This window comes from Candidozyma duobushaemuli (genome assembly GCF_002926085.2).
Source record: "Candidozyma duobushaemuli strain B09383 chromosome Unknown C_B09383, whole genome shotgun sequence".
Taxonomy (NCBI): Eukaryota; Fungi; Ascomycota; class Pichiomycetes; order Serinales; family Metschnikowiaceae; genus Candidozyma; species Candidozyma duobushaemuli.
Window position 1 is genome coordinate 744,316 of NW_020289897.1, and position 26,169 is coordinate 770,484.

The 26,169-nt window shown below is 45.6% G+C and overlaps 8 protein-coding genes across 8 annotated transcripts; 5 read left to right on the top strand and 3 right to left on the bottom strand. All coding sequences in view use genetic code 12, as the record gives it.

Annotated features, from left to right (window-relative positions):
* Window positions 1-11: 11 nt before the first annotated feature.
* Window positions 12-3,906, bottom strand: PDS5 (Pds5p; the record flags this gene model as incomplete). Its single annotated transcript, XM_025481702.1, has 2 exons — window positions 12-3,756; window positions 3,809-3,906. 2 exons carry the CDS (start codon window positions 3,904-3,906, stop codon window positions 12-14), a joined length of 3,843 nt encoding a protein of 1,280 aa, XP_025336320.1.
* Window positions 3,907-5,654: 1,748 nt separating this feature from the next.
* CXQ87_003220 (uncharacterized protein) lies at window positions 5,655-11,670 on the top strand (the record flags this gene model as incomplete). The annotated part of the gene is made up of 6 exons (XM_025481703.1): window positions 5,655-6,322; window positions 6,358-6,838; window positions 6,883-7,561; window positions 7,600-8,050; window positions 8,904-10,488; window positions 10,789-11,670. 6 exons carry the CDS (start codon window positions 5,655-5,657, stop codon window positions 11,668-11,670), a joined length of 4,746 nt encoding a protein of 1,581 aa, XP_025336321.1.
* Window positions 11,671-11,718: 48 nt separating this feature from the next.
* CXQ87_003221 (rRNA-binding ribosome biosynthesis protein) lies at window positions 11,719-12,483 on the bottom strand (the record flags this gene model as incomplete). The annotated part of the gene is made up of 1 exon (XM_025481704.1): window positions 11,719-12,483. One exon carries the CDS (start codon window positions 12,481-12,483, stop codon window positions 11,719-11,721), a length of 765 nt encoding a protein of 254 aa, XP_025336322.1.
* Window positions 12,484-12,601: 118 nt separating this feature from the next.
* Window positions 12,602-12,972, top strand: RPA12 (DNA-directed RNA polymerase I core subunit; the record flags this gene model as incomplete). Its single annotated transcript, XM_025481705.1, has 2 exons — window positions 12,602-12,688; window positions 12,715-12,972. 2 exons carry the CDS (start codon window positions 12,602-12,604, stop codon window positions 12,970-12,972), a joined length of 345 nt encoding a protein of 114 aa, XP_025336323.1.
* Window positions 12,973-13,039: 67 nt separating this feature from the next.
* CXQ87_003223 (deoxyhypusine monooxygenase) lies at window positions 13,040-13,990 on the bottom strand (the record flags this gene model as incomplete). Its single annotated transcript, XM_025481706.1, has 1 exon — window positions 13,040-13,990. The coding sequence occupies one exon, from the start codon at window positions 13,988-13,990 to the stop codon at window positions 13,040-13,042; it is 951 nt and encodes a 316-aa protein (XP_025336324.1).
* A 1,295-nt stretch (window positions 13,991-15,285) lies between these two features.
* On the top strand, window positions 15,286-16,935 carry CCT5 (chaperonin-containing T-complex subunit; the record flags this gene model as incomplete). The annotated part of the gene is made up of 1 exon (XM_025481707.1): window positions 15,286-16,935. One exon carries the CDS (start codon window positions 15,286-15,288, stop codon window positions 16,933-16,935), a length of 1,650 nt encoding a protein of 549 aa, XP_025336325.1.
* Window positions 16,936-17,364: 429 nt separating this feature from the next.
* Window positions 17,365-18,621, top strand: ARP3 (actin-related protein 3; the record flags this gene model as incomplete). Its single annotated transcript, XM_025481708.1, has 1 exon — window positions 17,365-18,621. The coding sequence occupies one exon, from the start codon at window positions 17,365-17,367 to the stop codon at window positions 18,619-18,621; it is 1,257 nt and encodes a 418-aa protein (XP_025336326.1).
* A 137-nt stretch (window positions 18,622-18,758) lies between these two features.
* On the top strand, window positions 18,759-26,164 carry TOR1 (phosphatidylinositol kinase-related protein kinase; the record flags this gene model as incomplete). Its single annotated transcript, XM_025481709.1, has 2 exons — window positions 18,759-22,545; window positions 22,719-26,164. 2 exons carry the CDS (start codon window positions 18,759-18,761, stop codon window positions 26,162-26,164), a joined length of 7,233 nt encoding a protein of 2,410 aa, XP_025336327.1.
* Window positions 26,165-26,169: the final 5 nt, after the last annotated feature.

Sequence of the window (26,169 nt, forward strand, 5' to 3'; positions counted from 1 at the left end):
TGATCAACCTTCTAATCGTAATCACTTTCGTAGTCATCCTCACTGACTATCTCTTCCTCGCTTAGTTCGCTTCCAGAACCGTAAGAGTAGGTAACTTTCCTTGTGGCTCTTGAGCTTCTTCTCCGTGGTGACACCTTCTTTGAAGTAGACTCTTTCAATTTTTTGGGTTTCTTAGTTTGCCTGGGTGTTTTGGAGTTGGGCTTGCGCTTTTTGGCAGGAGTAGGATGTGCTCCAATGAGCCTTCTACTCGTGGAGCGACCTAGGATTGCTTTCATTTTCCCACGAAGCTGGATTTGTAAGTCATCCTCAATGTATTGTTTTTCAAGCACCTTCAGTGCCTCCTCAAAATTCTCCATAGGTGAAAAAAGATCCGCTGGAAGTTTCATCTTTCCAGGCCATGTCTGCAAAGTATAGTTCTTCAAATCTGCGTATTCTTTAATCATCAATTGACACAACTCTGAAACTCTGTACAATCTAATCGCTGCTGGAGGTATCATTGCAACTTCATATTCCTTAGGAGAGAGTGTGGCATCCCGGTATTGTTTCACACGACTTGCAATATAGTATAGAAGCGAGATATTTGAATCTTTTGAGATGTTCAAAAGATACATGTTGAGATATTTCAGAGCGTATTCAAGGGCTTGGAAATTACTGGAAGTGCTGTCACCTCCATTACCTTCGGAATAGCTTAAAAACTTTTCATCATGTGCAATACCATGTATCAATCGTGAAAGGGTACGCTCGAACGTTGTATCATTTTTCTTCTCGAGTTTTTGATACGTTGATTTCACCCAGGTGTCCGCACGAGTACGCAATTGTGGGTCCGGCTCGTGGCCCATCATGAAAACGAGATATAAAAATCTCTCCGGAATTTCGAAGCTAGACAAACAGCTATGCAAAGTTCTCATGAATTTCTCTCTCACCTGCTTTGACAGATCATACATCAAGCGACCAGCTTTTCTAAGAATATTGCAATCGATCAAAACATCTAAGACAGGGATCTTTGCTAGTTTTAATATTCCCAATCCAGCTACTAAACGCAAGCGCTGTTGATAGAGTCTTGGGGTTGGATTCAGCTTGTCATTTTGCTTCACAATCTCGCCACTTGTCGCAATGATGAGAGAGAGAAGCCTTATAGGCTTTTCGAATTGTTTCACGAAGGCGGCATCAGAAATGTTGGTTTCCGAGCGGCACAAGCCTCTGATCCTGTTAACAATGTAGCGAATTGCAAGGACCTTCTCATTGAGAAGCTCGTATGACTGATGACTCAACTTCAAGTCATCGTCTGTGATCCACTCAACCCCCGGAGCATCACTTTCCGGGCGACGGTTTTGCTTGAGTACTTGTTCTGTTATCACATTGTTGATGTCCCCTACGTGGTCTTCCACAGCAAAAGGTTCAATAAGACTGACTTCGGCAATGGAGGCAAGCTTGGTTGTGAAATGAGGACTTTCTGGGTCTAGTGGAAGCAGGTTGGAAACGATTTCTGAAAGAAAGTGCTCCTTTTGCTGGTGATGGCCTAGGATCTTAACAGAATATTTGGCTTGTTCCGGCGATCCTTCTTGAGCCAATCTTAGCAATCTATCAGTGAAAATCAAACTGTCAGGAAAATCCGTGGGCGAGGTTTTTAGATAATGGTGAATTGATCGTAAGATCGAATCGAGGGGATTTTTCGGATTATAAATATCATCAGTCACAAGTAAATCTGCCATGACCAGGAGTTGGTCTCGGAGAACTTCGGGATTAGATGCTGCCACCAATTCGAGAAGTTCATTGGCCACAGAGTGAAACTTATGTTGGGAATCTTTTGAAATCTTCATGATCTCGGAGATATTGGTTCTGTTAAATAAGATTGGCGATGCTCTGTAGAGAAGCACCTTCAATGTCGATATCACTTCTGCTGTGGTGGCTGAACCCCTGGGGGATTTCTTGGACTTCTGATTATTCAAACTTACTATCAATTCTTTAATGGAATTCTTGATAGTTTTATAATCCAGATGACTGGAAATACAATTCAGTATAAGCTTCAAGTGCCTAGAATTGTTCAGAACGAAAAGTTTTTCGAGACACGCTCGAGAATTGAAGCTTTCTGGCATCATAACTGATAACCACTGATAGAGCTTATCGGCCTTGCGAAGTACTTCATCAGTAATTTTTTTGCTTTCGTTCACATCACGATCACCAGCATTCTCCTTGTTATCATCTCCCAGTTCTTTAGAATGGTATTCGTCGGAAAGTTGTATGAATCTAGTCAACGCACTGGAGTACTTCTTCTGTCGTGAGAGCACTGCAGTAAATGCTTCTCTGCTCTTCTGGTCTAGCGTAGAGAAAAAATGACAGAGACGAGCACATCGAGTTGAGGCATTGTTCAGGAAGGGTATAACATTCTCAAATAACTCAACATCGACGACAGTTGTGATCGAAACGAGGTTGATGTAATTGAGCTGAATGAACTTATTTGGAAACTCACTTCTCAACATATGCTCAACCCGCTTGACCTCTGAAGCTCTTAGACTGCCAAAATCGACAACTTCATCTTCCATCGTCAGTTTCATGAAGTTATCATAAACATAGCATAGACACCTTATAACCAAAGTCCTGATCTCTTCGTCGCGTTCTCTCAATAGAGAGAATAAAGTTTGGAGAAGTTCCTCGTCTGCGAGTTTACTTGTGAATATTGGAAATGCTAAGCTTTCGATTGCCTTACATGAAGCCAATCTGACCTTCTCACTTGAGTCCAATAGACACTTTTTGATGTTTTCTCGTAAGTCGGTAACCATTTCTGTTGTTATGGATGGTGAATCAAGTATCGCAGGGAGCAGTGTAGCCCAGGCGCAGCGGACAGAGGCGGACACGTCTGCAGATTTCTTAAGCCAACTCGACCATGTACTTTTGTGGGCGGTGAAAAAATGAATCAAATTGCTGTCGATATTGGTGTGAGACGTGTTGTTCTCTGAGACGGCCAATATCTCACCGATAGTTTCGGTAGCCAATACACGGATCTTCTCGGAATCGGACGTGAGCTCATCACCAATGAGCCCTATGATTGACCCAAGCATCTCAGGAACATGCTTCCAAATTTGCACTGACCATCTATGTATCTTGTCTAGTGTTTTGAACGACGCATTGGTGCTGGTAGTTTTGGTGGCCGTAGGCGTGGCGCTTTCGTCAAGCATTTCGGAAAATAATTTGGCCACCTGTCTCGACATTTTGTCAATGTTGCCCTCGCACACTGCTACAGAGAAGGCGAAGCCCGGGTGGCAGATGTTGGAGGCATTTCCTGTGAGGGATGTGCCTGTAAAAGTCAAGCTCTTGAACACTGTGGAGACGACGTTTTTAGGTATGATTTCAGCTTCTGCAACAACACCAGCAAGCATGTCTGCAGCTAGTTGCTCGAGCTTCTGCGGAAACCCTTTTGCTGCTAGTTCGTACATGGTATCGAACAATAGAGTGATAAGCTCTGCGGCATCAGGCAAGTCCACTACCAAGATGATTGATCTGACCTCGACCAAGCGGGTCAACACATACGACTGCTGAGCATAAAAGGAATTATTTGTGTCCCAGGCATGGCCTAGCTGCGCAAAGAACGATCTAAAGATTCTAGAGAGCTCCTCGTCCAGGTATGGAGCATCTGGAGCATTTATGCGTAGGATGTCAGCGATGGCGCAGCACGTATGGGCTTTCACGGCTTCATTCTGGTGATTTAGAAGCTTTTTGTTGGCTAGGTCCTTGGCTATGTTAGCGTACTTTTCTGGACTAACAGACGCCTGATCCAAAGCTGAAAGGTGGTCAGCCAACGCCAGGAGACGGTTGATGAGCTCCTTGGTGGGATGGGTTTGGAGACTGTGGGATCAAGCCGTTGAGCCAGATGTCACCCTTTGGTGTTTTAGGCTTTTTCGTGACCATGTAGGTAAGAAGTTGCTGGAGACAAGATCTTGATGCGACGCGTAAACAGAACCAGTGCGTAGTAGTTAGACGTGCAGTAGGGTAACCTTAGTACAGCACTGTCCAAGGTGAAGCACAACGGCTGCAATAAAACATTAACAGCTTCTATGTAATTTGCGCATGGCGGATAGTCAATGAAATTACAATCGTTTTGAGCAAATTGTGTAGGCTACAATTTTGCGCTTGGTTGCATTCCGGCTTGTGCAGCTGGACTGAAGGCTGACTGGCTGCGAAATCAAAAGTCCCAGGTCAAGAAAACCAACAATGCCCGATATCAGCTTAAAGATCGCATTTTTCTACTGAAGAGCGGCAGAATGCCTTGTTGGGTCGCACCCCCTAAGAAACCCACCGCGTGCTCCGATGTACCTTTTACCAGGCACGCCCCGGATCACACATCCGAACGAATACCCCAGATTCAAAGCCCACTGGATAAGCCAGGTGCTGATCGGCATTTATTCGTTAGCAGCCAATCACCGTTTCAGCCGTGGCGATAAGCTCAAGGCATGCTGGCCCACTCGCCCAAAAAGACAAGATGTAAATGGCTGACCAAACCGATCAGATAAGGTTTAACGAACAATTGATCCACGGCACCCCTACTCGGTATTTTAGCTCACTGAGCGGAGGGGATCAAGAAATTGTCCCTTTTAGGGCCCTAGTGCGGCCGCGCTAATATGATGAAGATTATGAGGTAATGGATCAGGAAGGTGAGTTCCCTTCAATTGAACACCCAAAATCCATCGATGAACCCGTTGAGATTCAATTTTATTCACCTCCCGGCGCTGCCGTCGTCAACTCACCGTCAACTCGTTGCATTGTGTGGTGCGTCTTCTTGTTGTGCACTTTCCCAAGCCGGAACCTCCGAGGTACCTTGATCAATGGCTGCGAAATAGTCATCTGTTCTTAGTCTTGCGGAGTCGACCTGACAACGGCGGGAATGAGCTCCTTAGTTGTGCGGCGCCGAGCGGTATAAACGTGGCGATAGACGACTCCAAATTTTGTTTTTTTTTTTTACTCCCTCTGATCTACCGCCTGGCGCCAAATCGCACCCGATCTAACATTCCCGCAGCACACCTCCAGCGAAATCTCGAGGTAGAGTGCCGAAAAATCACCGTCTCCACCCACAGAACCGGCTAACAATAGATTCCACAGACGAGCTGCTTTAGGAAAAAATCAAAACGAACTCACGCTTTAACTTTTTTTCTTTATCGCTTAGCTTTGTCGTTTTTTCTGCAGCCTCGCCAAAGCTCCCACTTTGCTCTTGTGAAACAAATACCCGTCTGGAGCTCGCTGCTTGTACTACTTGCTGAAACCTCAGATCGTGTTTTTCACGTTTAGAATAGGTTTCATACCAGAATAGCATCTTCGCGCCCAGGGACCTTCCACACCCCTCCCGCCGGTTCGAAACCAAATTTAGTTAGCCATATTCCAAAAGAGAAAAAAAAAAATTCAAGACCACTTTTTCTGTCTTGTTGTTTTTTCAGTTGTTTTCAATCATCGTTAAAATCGGTTGATCTCCATCCCGTCTGTCGCCCCATTTAGCCGCCTGTCAGGTTCGCTGCTCTGCACACCGTTTGTTTACATCCTTCCATTTTCAGGCCAAAGCTAAACACAATAACATAGCGCTGTAACAACACCAGAACGTCTGCGCCTTATCAACACCTACTCCTCCTTCTTGTTCCAAAAACTATCAAACACTTTTTTCCTTCATCATGGCGGCCGTCGATAGCTCTGTCCGGCCCGTCTCAACCTCGGCTGCCCTCCCGCTGGCTGCTCCAGGCAAGAAGGTTTACAGAGAAATGCGCTTGGGTACCTATGTTCTAGGGTCCACTTTGGGCGAAGGCGAGTTTGGAAAAGTCAAGCTTGGCTGGAGAACTAACGGACAGCATCCTTCCCAAGTCGCTGTGAAACTCATTCGAAGAGACTCCCTCCGGAAAGGTTCCGAATCCGAGATCAAGGTATACAGAGAAATCAACTCCTTAAGACAACTCACACACCCCAATATCGTCAACCTTGTCGAAGTCGTCAAGTCAGGCAAATACATCGGTATCGTGCTCGAATACGCTCCTGGCGGCGAATTATTCGACTACATCTTGCAGCATAAACACCTCAAGGAGGACTTTGCCAGAAAGCTCTTCGCCCAGCTTGTCAGTGGCGTCGACTACATGCATTCGAAGGGTTACGTTCATCGTGACCTTAAGTTAGAGAACCTCTTGCTCGACAAGCACAAGAACATCATTATCTCCGACTTTGGCTTCGTCAACTGTTTCAGCTCGAGACGTGGCGACTTCATGAAGACATCCTGCGGTTCGCCTTGCTACGCTGCTCCTGAATTAGTCTTGTCTCAAGCTCCCTACGAGGGCCGCAAAGTAGACATTTGGTCCATGGGAATCATCCTTTACGCTATGCTTGCAGGCTATCTCCCTATGACGACGATGCTGAAAATGAAGACGGCACTGACATCACCCGCCTATACAACTACATCTACAAAACACCCCTTACTTTCCCCGAATATATCACTCCATTGGCCAGAGACTTGATCCGCAGAACCATCGTTCCTGCTCCACACAAGAGAATCACCATGGACGAAATTCGCCGGCATTCCTGGTTGGCACCATATGCAAGCTTACTCTCCATCAGACAACCTGAATGGGACAAGCTAAGCACGGAGAAGAAGGAGATTACCGTTGATCCTATCCAAAGGAGAAGCAAGCGTTACACTATGTACGCGGAGAATACCAACTCCTCCTCCTTGATCTTGGGCTCCGCCAAATCTGCCCAAGGAAGGTCATACACTTCAAACTCCAACATCATATACTCCCCACCCACTACATCTTCGTCCTTGGCTACAATTGTTGCATTGCCGCCTAATGATGCGGGCTCAGGTTCAAGCGGAGTTTCCACGACCAGAAATCGCTCAGGAAGCGTCGGTACCACAAGAGATACTTCCCCACTAAAGTGGCATTCCACAAAGGTCATTCAAAATCTGCATCTGTCTCTGGTACATACCCAACTGCAAGCCTTGCTCTTCAGGCTATGGTCAACGAGCGCGAGGCCAAGAGAGCTTCTTTGGCTATTGACGCGGATCTGAGCATCATCAGTAACAACAGTGAATTCCCATCACCAACAAGAGGCTCGACCTACAGCGGTGCTATACCCACAATCGCAGAGAGCCCGACTAATAATGAATTCCCTCACAAGAACGACAAGCATCACGATGCTAAGATGATGCACAGATTACCACACTCTGAGAAGAAGCCAAGACCTACTTCTTACCACCCAGGGCTGATGTCTTCGTCAATCATGTCTGGGCAAAATATTTCGGGCAACCTACTTGACTATATGAAGATGGGAATGCCTCAGTTCTTGTCAAATTCGCCACCCAAGCCATCTCCTGAGCCTGTGGAATCATTCCAGAGCAGTCCTGGTCTGAATAATTCTATCAAACCTCGCAATAGTCGGCGTGATTCTGTCGTCACGGCTATTAATGTCAACGGTGTTCTCACGAAAGATTTGAACTCTCACGAAAACAAACGAAATTCCGTCTTGAGCTACCTTGAAGACAAAATGGAACAACTAGAACTCAGTGAGCTGCCAACAAAATCAAACTTCTCCGATAGTGCTCATAAATTCTCGTCCTCGCTGATCCCAAGCTAGAGACGGAACTTCAACCGTCGCATGAAACACCACAAATTAATCAGCTGCCAACATTTGACTCGCAAACTGACTCGCCTGTTGCTGTTGGAGATGAGACGGAGAAAGCTGCTGGTACAGAAAGCACTATCACACTGGAAGACGTTAACAAAAAGGACCAACATGGTGAGGTAACCAACGACGAAAACGCTTCCGTCGCAAAAGAAAACAGCGGTTTTCCTAGAAGGGGAGACACAAACGATAACACCGCTTTGAAAGATACAAAAAAGAGGAACAGATTCAGCTTAATATCCTTCTACAGCTCATTTAATGAGTCTTCGGCGCAGGTCGACAATAGGCCGAGCACACCCACGAACAACGGTCGTAAAATTTTAGAGCCATTAAACGACGGTAACGTTGCCAATCACTCCAGTGCCGCCAAAGAGAAGCGAGTCGGATCTGGCTCTTCAGGAAGGTCTAACCACTCAAGAAAATCAACATCGGGCCCGCCAACGGCACCTATGTTAGAGGCAAGGAAGCCAGTGCAGCCCGCAAAGTAATGAACTTCTTCAAGAGGAAGAGTATCCGTGCCAACTAAACACACTCCTTTACTACTATATTGCATGTTTAATTGATGATAATGTTACCGCAGCTGTATGCCCGTAGAATATAAAACTTTTTTGGGGATTCCGATGAATTAGTATTTCAACAGTCTTTTATGCTTCTGTCTTATCATGCTACTTTTCGGTTTGATGCTTCACTTAACGAGGCTGTCTGACTCGTTTACATCTAAGCCTGAGCGGTGAACCTCTAAACTATCATGTAGAGACAAGTTTTGAGGTAGCAAAATAACCTCTAAATAACTTCGAATAAAAAAAAAAAAAAAAACTGTTGCTGTTGTTTACTATATTAGTGGATGTTCAGCAAAGAAAACAATGTGAAGACCGCACTCCATTTTGCAACCATTTTGCGAACTTCGATGACTAGCAAAAACAATTTCTGAACGTATTAAATTCAAAAATGTGAATTTTCCATTAATAACAAAGCATATTGAAATGGCTCCTTGCTTTATATTTTTGCCCCATCTTCCTGTTTTAGGTTACATGCATCCCTCAACATTACTCATTATCACTCACAGATCGGGCTTCCGCACAGTGAAAAAGCCCGAGATTCCACTTCCACCTCTTCACTATGTGTTCGAGTAAAGAGCGAGAAAAAGAGAAGCCGAGTAGTGAAACGTCACTACCTAGCGTATTAGGCCAAGGAACCTCGCTGTCGTCGATAGCGACCCTGGAACTCAAAGCTGGGGAAGCGTCCGATGACCAGAGCGATAGCGATGGATTTTCTGCTAGTGAAGCTCTCGAAGAGGATTCAGAGTCAGATCCTGAAGATTACGAAGTCGAACAGCATGATGAGTCTTTGGCCTCGACAATCGTCCAGGAAATTGACGAAGGCACCTATGTCTGCTTGGTCTGTACTTGTGAGATCGATAGACATCTGAAAGTCTGGAACTGCCGAAACTGCTACAGAGTATACGATCTCGACTGTATCCGTGACTGGGCACAAAGAGGCTCGTCCACAACTGAACAAAAGACATGGAGATGCCCGGCGTGCAGCTTTGAACAGAAAAAGCTTCCGTCCTCGTTCACATGTTGGTGTGGAAGAGTCAGGAATCCTACAGCAGACAGCTTGATTCCTTTTAGCTGTGGGAACCCTTGCAATAAGAAATATCCACACTGTGTCCATTCCTGTTCCTCCGTATGCCATCCAGGAAAGCATCCTGAGTGTGGTGCCATGGGCCCAGTAATGAATTGCAAGTGTGGTAAGCATAAACAGCAGCTTCCTTGCTTGGTGACACCGTACAAAATGGGATGGCAATGTGAGGATGCTTGTGAAACAAAGGTTTGTATGCTAGGACATGCATGTTCTAAGGGCAATTGTCATTCAGGGTTCTGTGGTCCTTGCAAGACGAAGATTGACGTATCGTGCTACTGTGGACAGAAGACGAAGTTAATTCAGTGCAAGGACTTCCGTCCTGAGATTAGCTTCAAGGATAACGAAAAGTTCATTGGTGGAACGAAGTGCAATAACGTCACGATTCAATACTACGACTGTGACGAGCATTTTGAGGAGCTCGACTGTCAGCCTTTGGCCAAAGAGAAGCCACACTGTAAGTTTGCTACAGACGTTGTGAACAGCTGCTACTGTGGCAAGACTCCATTTGACTCTTTGAAGCGTACAAAGTGTACTGACCCTATGCCTGCTTGTGAGAACGTGTGTGGAAAGAAGCTCAAATGTGGATGTACTTGTCTTGCTCAGTGCCATGAGGGCCCTTGTGAGTGTTTTAATTTGATAGAGACGAAATGCGAGTGTGAGGCCAACTCGTTTATTGTGCCTTGCAAGGCTCTTCAGCAAGGCTTCAAGCCTCGCTGTCTCAGAAAGTGCTCAGCTCCTCTCAGTTGCCGCCATCATGTTCACAGAGAGAGGTGTTGTCCTTTTGAGCAAGTTGCACTCAAGAGAGAGCGTGAAGTGAAGAAGCAGATAAGAAACAAGACCAGAACGAACTTCGAGGACCAAGTTCTCACCATGGAGCCAGCCCACATCTGTACAAGAACATGCAACCAATTGAAGTCATGTGGGCAGCATCGTTGTGAAGCTTTGTGCCATAGTGGCCCCTGCGGCGTATGCTACGAATCTTCCAATGATGATTTAGTGTGTCATTGCGGCAAGACTGTCATCCCTGCTCCAGTCAGATGTGGCACGAAATTGGAATGCCACGAACAGTGTATTCGTGAGAAGCCATGCGGTCATCCACAAGAACCACATTGGTGCCACACCGATGATGACAGATGTCCAATGTGCACCACGCTTGTCACTAAGAAATGTAACTGTGGTGACAAGGAGATCAAGAACGTGATGTGTTCCATAAATGGTGTCTCATGCGGCAAAATCTGCACTGTCAAGAAGGAATGCGGGCATCCTTGCAACAGAGCTTGTTCAAAAGATTGCACCGAGGGAAATCATGCCGACGTTGCATCTTGCAAATCTTTCTGCCGTAGAGTTAGAAAGACATGTCCTCATATTTGTGTTCGCAAATGCCACTACGCTTTGGCCTCCCCTTGTGATAGCTTTGTCTGCAATCAACCTGTTGAAGTCAGCTGCTTGTGCGGCAGATTAACCAGGGAAGTTCCATGTGGAGCCTCATCAGCCAAGGAGACCAGAATTGGTACCATATTAGAGTGCAATGATGGTTGTGCTCATGCCAAGCGAGAGGAGGAATTGCGCCAGATCTTCAATGTTTCGCCACAAGTCTTTGAAAACCCATACTCTGAGCTGATTATCAGTGTCTACAAAAGACAGAAGAACTGGTGTCTGAAAATGGAAGCTGTTATGAGAGACTTTATAAGCGACTATCAAGATTTGAAGGCAGCGGGTGCACCCACAAAAAATACTCATCACTTCCAACCAATGATGAAGCCCCAAAGAGACTTCATTAAAGAGCTCGCAACTACGTTCAAGCTTTACACAGAGTCACAAGATAAGGAACCCAATAGGGCAGTCTTCATTGTCATCACTGAGAGAACAGAGGTTCCTAAGATGACGATCCATCAAACCATAGAGAAGGAACATGAAATAGAGCTCAAGAGGATCCAGCTTGAAGAGCTCAAACTCACACAGCTAGACGAAAAGCTTTGCAACGCTCTTTTAATCAGAGACACATTTTTCGGTGTCAATGAGGCATCTGTCAGAAAGGCGGTCAGTGAAATTTTGCTGGCCCACAAAGGTTACGAGGAGTTTGACGTCAAGTGTATGAAAGAATCTACATTCGTCTTCTTCTCTCCTTCGCTCCGTGAGATGGATAAGGAGAAGGAAGACAATTTGTACATGTTACTGAAAACCTTCAAAAGCATGCTTCGTGAGAAGCTCATAGCGTTCGACTGCAAGATGTGTTTGGTTGATGACGATATCACAGAGGTGTTGAAGGTAGACAACAACAACGTCATGAACAACAGCTCTAGCAGTCCAGGACACTCCACCCCAAAGGTCGAGGATTCGAACGGAGATAATTCCTTCGAGATTCTACAAAGTACATAAGCGGCCCGGGTCTCATTCGATGTAGATGCATTTGGTTAATATACAAGGTTATTGGGCATCGTTGCCATTTTCCTGTGGAGAGTCTTTGGCATCGCCATTGGACTCCTCTGTGCTTTTTTTATGACGTCTAGCTCTCTTCTTCTTGGGCTTTTCATTTCCTGTTTCCACTGTCTCCTTTGGACCGCTCTTCTTTTTCTTCATGCTGAGTGGGTTAGGCTCCTTAGGTCCCTTTCTCTTCTTCTTCTGTGGCTGCTCCACCTCGGCTTCCTCCTCCTTCTTTATGTAGCCGATCTTTGTATCGTTGAGACCTGCTGTGAGCTTAGCGTTCTCACTGAGTGTAGCAGCTCTCATGGTGGCATCTGAAGCAGGCTCCATCACCATCACCGAACGGTTCATGAAAATAAGTGGCACACCCGGCACCCCTCGAAGAGTTCTTCTCAATTTCGTATTCTGCGTAGCCACAACGTATCTGTGCTTATTCTCTCCGTCGATGTTGACAATCGACTCGATGCATTCGGCTGGAGGCCTTGGATCACCAAAGTGGTTGCACCTTCTTCTCTCAAACGACTTGGCCAAGTCAATAGCGGGCTGGTTGTTCGTCAAGTACAACGCTTGCATGCAACACTGGGTGATCATGGGCTTCAGCTCGGCCTGGATAGTTCTGGTGAGGCCCTTGGACAAGTCGAAGGAAGCCTTATCGCAGGTCAAGACGATCTCGTCATCCACGATAGTCTGGAAGGGTTCTCTGAACTTGAACGTGTGAAGATACACATTCATCTGTTTCTTGTAGCTCTTGGCCCTTTTCTGTCTCATTTTAGCTGATGTAGTTGTGCGCTAGAGATAATGTGGATCGGTAGGTATGCTCGATGTGCAGTGTGCGCAAAATGATGAGGTATGAAAAAAGCTGCGATGAGATTTGGAATACATCACCATGTCCGTGGTTGGCTCTCTTATATTCTGCGTGGACTGTGGAAATTTGCTAGACTCCGTGTCAGCAGCACCTACCTTGGACTGCGGTGTCTGTAAAAGATCCTACCCTCGAAGAAGTTTGCAAACCTTAAGGTGGTGACCAAGTCGTCTGAGGATGCTTTCCCATCCGCACTCAGAATGAAGAAGTCTGTGGTGAAGACGTCGTTGAACAGCGAGGAGCTCGACGAAGGTGCTACTATCAAAGAGAAGTGTGTCAAGTGTGGCCACGAGGAGATGCAATACCACACGCTCCAGTTGCGTTCTGCCGATGAGGGTGCAACTGTCTTCTACACCTGTACCAACTGTGGTTACCGTTTCAGGACCAACAACTAGCATATTTACTTCTGGCATACATTTAACAGTTTATCTTTTAATACACATTACGTTGATTCCTTCCCAGTTACGCCTTGACCGTGGTGTACTCCAACTCGTTGGAGTTCTCATACTCGTACATGTCTAAAGCGACAATAGCGCTGTCTCTGACAACCTTCTCCTCGTCGTTGAGGAAAGACTTGAGCACAGGCAAACACTCGTCAGTGGCAATGGAGCCAAGAGCCTCGGCAGCCTCGTGTCTAACCATACCAGCCTCGTTCAGGTCCTTCAACACCTTGATCAAAGAAGGAACAGTGACAGGGTTGCACAACTGACCGAAAACGTAGGCAATCTCGTGTCTAAACAAGGCAGATGGGTCGTCGAAACCGGTAGCCAAGGCAAGAGCAGCATCGTCCGTACCCAAGTCTCTCAATCTGAACATGGCTCTGTATCTCTCGAACAAAGACTTGTCCTGGTCGTTCAAGAGCTTCTGCAACTTCTCAACCTTGGCTTCCTGGTCAGTGGCCAAAGGAGGTGCAGGGTCGATCGAGGTGAAGGCGGACTTCTCAAGGTTCTCTGCCTTGGCCTTCTCAGAGTTCTCCCACTTGATTCTGTCAATGGCGAGTTCACAAGTCTCTCTGATCTCCACGGAGGGGTCGTTCTTGTAATAGTCCTCCAATATTTCCAAAACCTCCTCGTTACCGATAGCACCCATGGCCTCAGCAGCTTCGTGTCTGACCATGACCTGCTGGTTGGTGTCAGCCAACACAGCCTTCAAGTGCTTGTTAGCGTAGATGTCTCTGATTTGGCCCAAGACGTAAGCAACCTCGTGCTTGAGCAACTCAGAGTCGTCATTGAAACAGTCGGCAATGTAGTCGATGGCCTTGTGAACGGTCTCCTTGTCCTCAGAGTCAGCACCGATGTTCTTCAAGTTGAAAAGAGCTCTGAAACGGTTGGCAAGAACAACATCTCCAGACTTGTTGCACAAAACGTCTCTCAACTGCTCCAAAGAAGCGTTGTCCACATCGATGTCGGCCATTTTTGTTGCAAGCTGATGTTTTAGATAGTGAACTTTTTCGATGTCCGATGCTCGTTTATAAGGCTCTCAATTTTTTTTCACCTCAGCGGCTGCATTTTTCTTATTATCTGATCGCGGCACTCTAGACCCAATACGGAGACGTTATGAGCGGAGACGGCTGAAAGACACTCATCATTCCGTTAGTGGGTTGAAATCGGAGTTGACATATTTTGTAAGGTTCTATAGTCACAGGCCTGTTTAACCCGTTTACTCCGATGAGATGCGATGAGTTGGCGATGAACTGAAATGCGGGGCTTAGACAGAACGGTAAAGGCATGTAGTGAGCATTTTTGAAACCACTTCGTCAAGATGTCAATTTGGCACAAGTAGCACGTTGTAAAGTTGGTCCTTTAGTATATGATGATTTTGACCTTTCCAGCCGTTTACCTGCGAATGCAAGAAGGTTAATCTGAATAGTTAAGACAGACTGTTGCATGTCATTAGGTATTTTCCTTGAAGCCTTTCGATCGAAGTGTAGCGCTAGTTAGGACATTGGAAGAGAGCTTTTTAACGATTCAACAATGGAATTCTTTTCTTATCTTCTCGAATAGCTCAAAAGTAACTGGACCTCGCATGGTCGTTTTATGATGGTAGCCAACCATTGATGAAGAATCCACTTCAAGGAGACCCTTTGAATAGGATGCCCATTTCTAATCTAATGGTTAAGGGTTGTCTGTTTGCATTAGAAAAGCCCATTTTGGTTTTGGAGAAAAAGCCTGCTTGGCTGAGAATTGGCAATGAGCACGGAATTTAAAACAGAGAGAATTGAAATGTTCGAAGCTTCGAGAAGAGAGGTTTGTGCATATATACTTCTACATCTATTGTGCCTAAACCATGCTTTGATGTGGTGTTATGTTTTTCGCAGCCAAACTTGTAGTACCCAAAGCCCTGTCTCAAGCGAAGGGCAATCATGAACTCCAGTCTATTTGATAAATATCAAATCCTGAAGATTGAAACTCCAATCATGATCTCTTATTTTTTATCAGCTGTTTGTGTCTGTCCACTGATTAGCCAACTCAACGTCTGTTTGCACCTTTGCGACCAACCATTACCTCGAATCATTCAAAAGTCTAATCCAGCCAAGGAAAAATGCATATTTGAGAAAACAGCTTCCCATTCATCCCTTGCACACCCTCTCTGGCCCTCTGATTTAGTTGTTGTTATGTATGAGGTACGGGTGCCGAGCTACTACTCGAAAATCCTTCACACACTGTAGAAAAAAAAGTCGATTCTCGTGTCTTAACTACAAACCAAATATGGCACAACCAGGAATCCCAGACCTCTCCAATGCCATCGTAGCACAGGATGAGATGGGAAGACCATTCATCATTGTCAGAGATCAAGGCAAAAAGGAGAGAAAACACGGTGTCGAGGCTACCAAGTCACATATTTTGGCTGCCAGATCAGTCGCCTCTATTGTGAAAACATCATTGGGACCTCGTGGGTTGGACAAGATCTTGGTCAGTCAGGATGGTGACATCACAATCACTAACGATGGTGCTACCATCTTGTCCCAAATGGACTTGGATAACGAAATCGCTAAGCTTTTGGTAGAGTTGGCCAAGTCTCAGGATGACGAGATCGGTGACGGTACTACAGGTGTTGTCGTGTTGGCTAGTGCTCTTTTGGACCAAGCTTTGGAGCTTATCGAAAAAGGTATTCATCCCATTAAGATTGCCAATGGATTCGACGAGGCGTGCAAGATCGCTTGCCAGCATTTGGACGAGGTAGCAGACAATATCAGTATCAGTGCTGAGAAAACTGACTCGAACTTGTTGAAGGCCGCTAAGACCTCATTGGGCTCTAAGATTGTCTCGAAGGCTCATGATCACTTTGCACAGATGGCCGTGGATGCTGTCTTGTCGGTTGCTGACATGGAAAGAAGAGACGTCGACTTCGAGTTGATTAAGATGGAGAGCAAAGTCGGTGGTGGTATTGAAGACTCCACCCTCATCAAAGGTGTTCTTTTGGACAAGGAGTTCTCCCACCCACAAATGGCCAAGGAAATCAAGGACTGTAAGATCGCTATTTTGACGTGCCCATTCGAACCACCAAAGCCAAAGACGAAGCACAAGTTGGATATCTCCAGTGTGGAGGAGTTCAAGGCTTTGCAAGAATACGAGCAGAAGAAGTTTATCGAAATGATCGACAGAGTGAAGGAGTCCGGTGCTAATGTTGTTGCATGTCAATGGGGTTTCGACGATGAGGCCAACCACTTGTTGTTGGCTAACAAATTGAACGCTATCAGATGGATTGGTGGTTCCGAATTGGAATTGCTTGCCATTGCCACCAACGGCCGTATTGTGCCAAGATTTGAGCACTTGGCTGCTGAAAAGTTGGGCCATGCTGGTACTATCAAGGAGCTCGAGTTCGGTACCACTAGAGACCGTATGTTGGTTGTTGAAGACTGTTCCAACACCAAGGCAGTCACATGTTTCATCAGAGGCTCCAATGAAATGATCGCCGCCGAAGGTTTGAGAGCATTGCATGATTCCATTTGTGTTGTGAGAAACTTGATCAGAGAGAGCAGAGTGATCTACGGTGGTGGAGCTGCTGAATTGACGTGTTCTATCGCTGTCAGCGAAGCTGCTGACCAGCAAAAGGGCATTGATCAGTATGCTTTCAGAGCTTTTTCCACTGCATTGGATCAGATCCCTCTTACACTTGCAGAAAACTCTGGTCTCGATCCAATCGAGACCTTGTCTAACCTCAAGTCCAAGCAGATCCTCGAGAAGTCATCCCACTTGGGTGTCGATTGTTTGGGCAAGGGCACTAATGATATGAAGGAGCTCTTCGTGATTGACCCCTTGATCGGGAAGAAGCAGCAGTTGTTGTTGGCCACACAGTTGACTAGAATGATCTTGAAGATCAACGATGTGATCATCAGCGGGAAGGACGAGTACTAGGGGGTTCTATAGAGCCGAAGAGGTCACGTTATACAAGCACATAGTACATATATATACGGGAATGATGATTCATCTGTAGAATTAGCAATTTGGGGAATGAATCTATATAGTTGAGAGTATCTACAGTTCGAAGTTATTCACTTCTTTCAAAACCAGCAAACAGTGAAATGCAGAAGAATTGTCGATTTGCAAGCTAAGAGAGACTTAAACAAGCTTAACGACTTAAAATTTTTTTTTTTTTTTGTGATGTCATGGTGGAAATTAATGAACTTCAAGAGATGGTCGTGTGGAACTCATATCTCCACCCGCCGACCTCGGCTAGCTACAGGTGTGAGAGCACCAAAAAAGCGTACAGCTAAGCTACTTTGGATTCCAAAAGTCTCCACCAATTGACACCTTTAAGATCCAGAAAGCTGACAATTCATCACCATGGCGTCTATGGGTACCCCTGCGGTTGTCATGGACAACGGTACCGGCTTAACTAAGTTGGGTTTTGCTGGTAACGACTCTCCTTCCTTTGTCTTCCCAACAGCCATTTCAACAGCCACTTCTGCCGCCAAACTGAGCAAAGGTTCCAGTGGAAGTGCTCTTAGTGGTAAGAGAGGCTTAGAGGACTTGGATTTTTTCATCGGTGACGAGGCCTTAAGTGCTGCTTCCGGTCCAAAGTACAGTTTGTCTTATCCTATCAGACACGGACAGATTGAGAACTGGGACCACATGGAGCGCTTCTGGGAGAACTCCATCTTCAAGTACCTTCGGTGTGAACCCGAGGATCACTACTTTTTGATGACCGAGCCTCCTTTGAACCCTCCAGAGAACAGAGAGAGCACTGCTGAAATTATGTTCGAATCGTTCAACTGTGCTGGTTTGTACATTGCCGTCCAGGCTGTTTTGGCTTTGGCAGCTTCTTGGACTTCGGCCAAGGTCACTGATCGTTCCTTGACTGGTACAGTCATTGACTCCGGTGACGGTGTTACCCACGTTATTCCTGTTGCTGAAGGTTACGTTATCGGCGGTGCCATCAAGAACATCCCATTGGCAGGAAGAGACATCACTCTTTTCATTCAGTCCTTGTTGAGAGACAGAGGTGAAGCCGACACGTCTTTGCAGACGGCCGAGAAGATCAAGCAGCAATTCTGTTACGTCTGTCCCGACATCGTCAAAGAGTTCAAGAAGTTCGACCAGTACCCACAGGAGAAGTTTGCTCAGTACATTGTTGAGACTGCTCAGCGTAAAAGCACTGTCGATGTTGGCTACGAAAGATTTTTGGCTCCAGAGATTTTCTTCAACCCAGAGATCTGCTCTTCAGACTACTTGACTCCATTACCCACCGTCGTGGACCAGGTCGTTCAGTCATCTCCAATCGATGTTCGTAAGAAGCTTTACAAGAACATTGTGTTGAGTGGAGGTTCCACCATGTTCAAGGATTACGGCAGAAGGTTGCAGAGAGACATCAAGCTGTTGGTGAATGAGAGAATAGAATTGAGCGAAAAGTTGAGCGGCGTCAAGAGTACTGGTGTGGACGTCCAGGTGATTTCACACAAGAGACAGCGGAATGCTGTGTGGTTCGGTGGTTCTTTGTTGGCCCAGACTGCCGAATTCAAGAGTTACTGTTACACCAAACAGGACTATGACGAATACGGACCAGGTATTGTCCGTAACTTCTCTTTGTTCTCTGTGCCATAAATACGATCATGAAATAGACAAGCTTAAATTGAACCAGGGACATGGTTCCAACTTTTGGTGTACGGATGTTTACCAGCTTCCTATTCAGATAAGCTCGCTACATTACTGTTTTAGTTGAGCTAGCCCGTATAAAAACCATGTCTTCGTCCGCACAGGTCCAGGTTGTGGACGGCGTGGCACTCAATCAAATATTCAATGGGCTTAAGCTGGCCAAAGAAGAAGAACGCACGAGAAGTGCTTTAGAACTACGCAGTTTCCTTGCCTCTATAGCGAGAGATCTTACAGGAGAACAGTTCAACAGATACAACAATGAAATCAACAAAACCATTTTTGACCTACTACAAAGCAAAGACGCTGCTCAAACTTTAGGAGGAATTGCGGCGCTCAATGCGTTGATAGACTTTGATAGCGGTGTGGGTGAAGAAAACGCTACCAAGACTGCTCGTTTTCTGAACTACCTTAGTTCGTTCATCCTTTCCAACGATCTCAAAATCATGAAGGAGGCCACAAAAACGTTGGGTAAATTGGCGACTCCGGGTGGCACGTTGACAGGAGACTTTGTTGATTTCGAGGCCAAGAGAGCTATCGAATGGCTTCAAAGCGACAACCGCCAACACGAAAATAGACGGCATGCTGCCATCTTGATTCTTACAGCATTATCTGAGAATGCCCCGCTACTACTCCAGGGATACATCAACCAGGTTCTCGAACACATTTGGGTGCCTCTTCGAGACCACAAGCTTATTATACGGAATGACGCGGCTATTACACTCCAACGATGCATTTCAATCATTTACTCGAGAGAAGTCGAAGTTAGAAGACGTTGGGTCCATCTTTTAATTGACCAGGCGTCATCTATCTTGGGCCGCTCCGATGCAATGGAAAAATCGAGTTCACACGATAGCAATGGACTTGCAGCGGGTTATAGCTTGATTACAACGGCACTGTCACCATCCAACGAGACGATTCATGGAGCCTTGCTTGTGTACAGAGAGCTACTCAGATATCACAATGATCCATATATCAAGTCTATGTTTGGGACAATCTACGAAAATGTCTCACTTTACAAGGGACACAAAATATCGTACATCAGGCAAGAGCTCACGAAAATCTACCCCATTTTATGCCGTGTTAACCCCGAGTTATTCGTGGAGAAATATTTGCATCGCACATTGTATTACTACCTCACTCAACTAAAAAAGTACAAAAATATGCATAATGAGGCTAGCAACCGTGACAAATCTGCAATTTTGGAAAGCATTGGTCTACTTGCATTGGAAGTTGGCAACCAGATGGCTACATACTTAGATGCTATCTTGGACAATATCAGAGATGGTCTCTCCTATCCAGCAAACTCTAGTGTCCAGCTGATATTGTCAGACGTTGTCACTAAGGGTGAAACTTCTGGAGCAGCGCTCTCATCCGTTTCCGCATCAACTTCAGGATCAGCAAAGTATCGGGCCTCTAGAAAAGACACTGAACCCGCTATCTTCGATTGCATTGGCAAATTGTCTATAGCAGTTGGCCCAGCACTTACAAAACACTTACAACGTGATATTTTGGATATGATGTTCAGCAACTGTTCTTTATCAGGACACATGGAAAATGTATTGCAGACGCTTATCACAAACATTCCCTCGCTTAGAGTTACGGTGGAAAAGAAGCTTCTCAACCTCTTGAGTTTGGTGCTCTCTGGAAAGACGTTCCAACCGCCAGGCTCGCCTTACGGCTCCACTAAGATAAACGAATCATTGGCTCGTGACTTCAGGTTGATAATGATATCCAGAGACACAGGAATGAGCGTTAGCAATATTCTCAACAATCCTGAGACCTGCCGTGCTCATGACAGCGAGCTTGTTGTTCATGCATTGAAAATTCTCTCACACTTTGAATTTCAGGATTACCAATTGAACGAGTTCGTCAGGTATTGCATCATCACCTACCTTGATAGTGATAGCGCAAAGATTCGTCAAACAGCCACATCAACATCGTGCAAGATATTCAATAAGGATCCAATATGTCATCAGATGAGTGTGAATGCTCTTGACGCTGTGAATGAGATCGTCGAAAAGTTATTGTGTGTGTCCATCACGGATCCGGTAGCTGAAATAAGAATTGAGGGATTGACTTGTCTTGACAGGGCAGGAAATTTCGATCCCCAATTATCTCAAGCATACAACGTGAAACAACTTTTCGTCGCTCTAAACGATGAAGTCTTCAGCGTTCGGAAAGTTGCTGTCAAAATATTGGGAAGGCTCTCGGCCATCAACCCTGCTTATATCGTTCCCTCCCTCAGGAAAACTTTGATTCAACTCTTATCTAGATTGGACTATGCCAATACGAGTCGAAAGAAGGAAGAAGCTGCTACTCTTTTGTCAGTCTTAATTGTTCATTCAAAAGAGCTTACAAAACCGTACATCAAACCAATTGTTGAAGCTTTACTCCCACGCACAAAAGATCCCAGCTCATCTGTTGCTGCAGCTGCTATTAGCTGCATTGGCGAGGCTTCTGTGGTGGCCGGAGAAGATATCAAACCGTTCCTCTCCGAGCTCATGCCGCTAATATTGGATACTTTCCAGGATCAAAGCTCATCATACAAACGTGACGCTGCGCTCAAAGCTCTTGGTCAATTGGCAAGTTCATCTGGGTATGTCATCCAACCTTTGCTAGACTATCCACAATTGTTGGGTACTCTTGTCAGCATTCTCAAATCGGAGACGTCACCTCGTATTAGGAGAGAAACGGTTCGTCTTCTCGGTATATTAGGTGCGTTAGATCCCTACAAGCATAGAGAGGTCGAGCAGACCTCCCAAAAGATTCCTGTTGAGCAGAACGCCCCACCTGTTGATATCGCACTCTTAATGCAAGGCATGTCTCCATCGCACGATGAATACTACCCTACTGTGGCCATCAATAACCTCATGAAGATTTTGAAAGATCCCTCCTTAAGTTCACATCACAACAAGGTGATACAGGCAATTATGTACATCTTTCAGACTTTGGGTTTGCGATGTGTTTCATTTCTTCCGCAAATCATTCCTGGTGTTATCAAGGTGATGCATACATGTCAAGCTAGCATGCTCAAGTTTTATTTCCAGCAATTGGGCGCTCTCATTCTTATTGTCAAGCAGCATATTCGACCATTCTTGGGTGATATTTTCGCCATAATCAAGGAGTTCTTCAACAGCATCACAAATGTTAATATCCGAGTCATCATCATTCATTTGATCGAATCGATCTCGAAAGCATTGGAGGGAGAGTTCAAGATTCATCTCCCAGACATCTTACCTCTCATGTTGAATTTGATCGAGGAAGACAAATCTACGGAGCGAGAGCCCACGATCCACGTCTTGAGAAGCTTCGTTGTCTTCGGTAGCAATATTGAAGAGCACGTTCATATTGTTGTTCCAACTATCGTGAAGATGTTTGAGGTTGGTCCTACGAATTTGCGCAAAGCTGCCATCGAGACAATTGGCAAATTGTCAAGGAACATCACACTTTCAGACATGGCATCAAGAATTGTTCATCCGCTTTTGCGAGTACTTGGAGAGGGCAATGAGGAGCTTTCTCAGGCTTGTATGAACACGCTTTGCTGTTTAATCCTAAGCTTGGGCAATGAATTCATTGTGTTTTTCCCCGTCATAGAAAAAGTCTTGATACTGAGAAAGATCAACTCGGTGATGTTTGAGCAACTAGTTGCAAAGATATTGAATGGTGACCCACTACCTACCAACTTCAATGTGTACAAGGACCACGACTTGCACATGTCTCACTTTGATCTTCCAGATATCGATATGCCCTCCAAAAAGCTTCCTGTAAATCAGGCTGCATTGAAAGCAGCTTGGGAGTCATCTCAGCGAAACAATACCAAGGAAGATTGGCAGGAATGGATCGGAAGATTGAGTAAGGAATTGCTTAAGCAAAGTCCCTCTCATGCCATCCGTGCGTGCGCTGGTTTAGCATCCGATTATCATCCATTGGCCAAAGACTTATTCAATTCTAGTTTTGCATCATGCTGGAGTGAACTTTATTCCCAGCATCAGGAGGAGCTCATTGAGTCTTTCTGCATTGCGTTGTCTTCCCCTAACAACCCCCAGAAATTCATCAGATCCTTCTTAATTTGGCAGAGTTTATGGAGCACGATGACAAATCTTTACCTATCGCCATCACAGCTCTCGGCCAGTACGCTCAAAGGTGTCACGCATACGCCAAGGCGTTGCACTACAAGGAGCTCGAGTTTTATGAGGAACCAACTACGCCAACTATCGAGGCCTTGATCTCGATCAACAATCAGCTTCAACAATCGGATGCTGCTGTTGGTATTTTGAAGCACGCACAGATGCACCATGATCTTCAGTTGAAGGAAACTTGGCACGAGAAGTTGCAACGTTGGGATGACGCTTTACGAGCTTACAATGAGAGAGAGAAACTTGAACCAGACAACATGGAGATTGTTATGGGTAAGATGAGATGTTTGCATGCATTGGGAGAATGGGATCAGCTCTCCGAATTGGCGCGTTCGAAGTGGAATTCTTCCACAGGCGACATCAAGAGAAACGTGGCACCATTAGCCGCCGCTGCTGCTTGGGGTTTGGGTCAATGGGACAGAATGGATGCTTATATCAAGGTCATGAAGTACGAATCACCGGATAAGGCCTTTTTCAGCGCTATTTTGAGTCTTCATCGCAATAACTTTGAGGAGGCATCGAATCATATCCTCAACGCCCGTGATTTATTGGTTACAGAGATCACCGCATTGGTGAGTGAGAGTTACAATAGAGCATATGGCGTTGTTGTTAGAGTCCAGATGTTGGCCGAACTTGAAGAAATTATCAGGTACAAATGCTTGCCTCAGGGATCTGAGAAACGTGCTCTCATTAGAAAAACCTGGAACACTCGTCTCTTGGGCTGTCAAAGAAATGTTGATATCTGGCAGAGAATGCTCAAAGTCAGAGCGCTTGTCATCAAGCCGAAGCAAGACATGGATATGTGGATTAAGTTCGCAAATCTTTGTCGTAAGTCCGGCCGTTTCAATCTTGCAGAGCAGTCGTTGAACAATCTTTTGGAAGGAGGCTCTAGTGAAAATCCTTCAAGAGCGCCTCCTCAAGTTGTGTACGCCCAATTGAAGTATATGTGGGCGAAGGGTCAGCGAAGAGAAGCATTGCGTCACTTGGTGGATTTCACCACTCGTATGTCCCAGGATCTTGGTTTAAATCCAAACGATTTGATTACTCAGCCAATTCCTTCCGATGGTCCTGGTATCCCGAAGCACGTCGAGGAGTACACCAGACTCTTGGCAAGATGTTTCTTGAAGCAAGGTGAATGGCAGATCGTTCTCAATAACAACTGGAGAACTGAAACCTCAGAGATTATTTTGGGTGCTTATCTTTTGGCCACTCACTTCGATGATAAGTGGTACAAGGCATGGCACAATTGGGCTCTCGCCAATTTTGAAGTCATCTCACTCTACACTCAGAACAACAGAGGTAACCTCACGACAAATGTGATGGAGCAGAATGACACGGTTGAGAAACAGGCCCAACAGCTGCAAATGATATCGATGGAGGTTGTTCAGAGACACGTCATTCCATCCATCAAGGGATTCTTCCATTCCATCTCTTTGTCGAACTCGAGTTCTCTTCAGGACACATTGAGATTGCTTACGTTGTGGTTCAAGTTTGGCGGAATCCCCGAAACTGCCAGAGCGATGACAGATGGATTCAATATGGTGAAGATCGATAACTGGTTAGAGGTGATTCCTCAGTTGATTTCGAGAATCCATCAACCAAACCAAATTGTCAGCAGATCGCTTTTGGGTCTTCTCACCGACCTTGGTAAGGCTCATCCACAAGCGTTGGTGTATCCATTGGCTGTTGCCGTGACATCTGACTCCGTTAACAGAAAGAAGGCCGCTTTGTCGATCATTGATAAAATGAGAATTCACTCTCCAACTTTGGTTGAACAATCCGAGTTGGTCAGTCACGAGTTGATTAGAGTCGCTGTCTTGTGGCTTGAACAGTGGTATGAAGGTTTGGAGGATGCCTCGAGGTTGTTCTTCGGCGAGCACAATACAGAAAAGATGTTTGAAGTTCTTGAGCCATTGCATAAGATGCTTCAGAAGGGCCCAGAGACGATGAGAGAAGCGTCTTTCAACAATGCATTTGGAAGAGAGTTGGCCGATGCTTACGAATGGGTTCTCAACTACCGCCGCACAAAGGATATCACGAATTTGAATCAGGCTTGGGATGTTTACTACAACGTCTTCCGTCGTATAAGCAGACAATTACCACAATTGCAGAGTCTTGAATTGCTGTTTGTTTCGCCTAAGCTTGAGGAAGCTCAGAACCTCGAATTGGCTTTGCCTGGTACTTACGAGGCTGGAAAACCAATCGTCCTCATCGTCAGGTTTGATCCAACCTTCACCGTGATCTCATCCAAACAGAGACCAAGAAAACTTGTTTGCAAGGGAAGTGATGGTAAGGACTACCAGTACGTCCTAAAGGGCCATGAAGATATTAGACAGGATAATTTGGTTATGCAGTTGTTCGGCTTAGTGAATACGCTTTTGGTCAACGACACTGAGTGTTTCAAGAGGCATTTGGACATTCAGCAATATCCTGCTATTCCTTTGTCCCCTAAGGTCGGTTTGTTAGGCTGGGTGCCCAACAGTGACACTTTCCACGTCCTTATTAGAGAGTACCGTGAATCACGCAAGATTTTGTTGAACATCGAGCACCGTATCATGTTGCAAATGGCTCCTGACTTTGACAGCTTGACGTTATTACAGAAAGTGGAGGTTTTCACGGGAGCTCTTGACAATACTAGAGGTCAAGATTTGTACAAGGTGTTGTGGCTTAAATCTAAGTCTTCTGAAGCTTGGCTTGATAGAAGAACTACATACACGAGATCTTTAGCCGTGATGTCCATGGTGGGTTACATCTTGGGATTAGGTGATAGACATCCTTCGAACTTGATGCTTGACAGAATCACCGGTAAGGTGATCCACATTGACTTTGGTGACTGTTTTGAGGCTGCAATTTTGCGTGAGAAGTACCCAGAAAAGGTACCATTCAGACTTACTAGAATGCTTAACTATGCTATGGAGGTAAGTGGTATCGAGGGTTCATTTAGGATTACATGCGAGCACGTTATGAGGGTCTTGCGTGACAACAAGGAATCTCTTATGGCTATCTTGGAAGCATTTGCTTACGATCCATTGATCAATTGGGGTTTCGACTTCCCAACAAAGGCGCTTGCTGAAGCTACGGGAATCAAGGTGCAGCAGTATAACACGGCGGAAATGTTGAAGAAGGGCGAGATTGATGACCAGGAAGCCACTCGTTTGAACAAGCAAAACGCTCTTGAAATCAGGAATGCCAGAGCGGCTCTTGTGTTGAAAAGAATCACCGATAAGTTGACTGGTAATGATATCAAGAGATTGAAGGGATTGGACATCCCTACCCAGGTCGACAAGTTGATTCAACAGGCTACAAGCGTCGAGAACTTGTGTCAACATTACATTGGTTGGTGTTCGTTCTGGTGATTTAT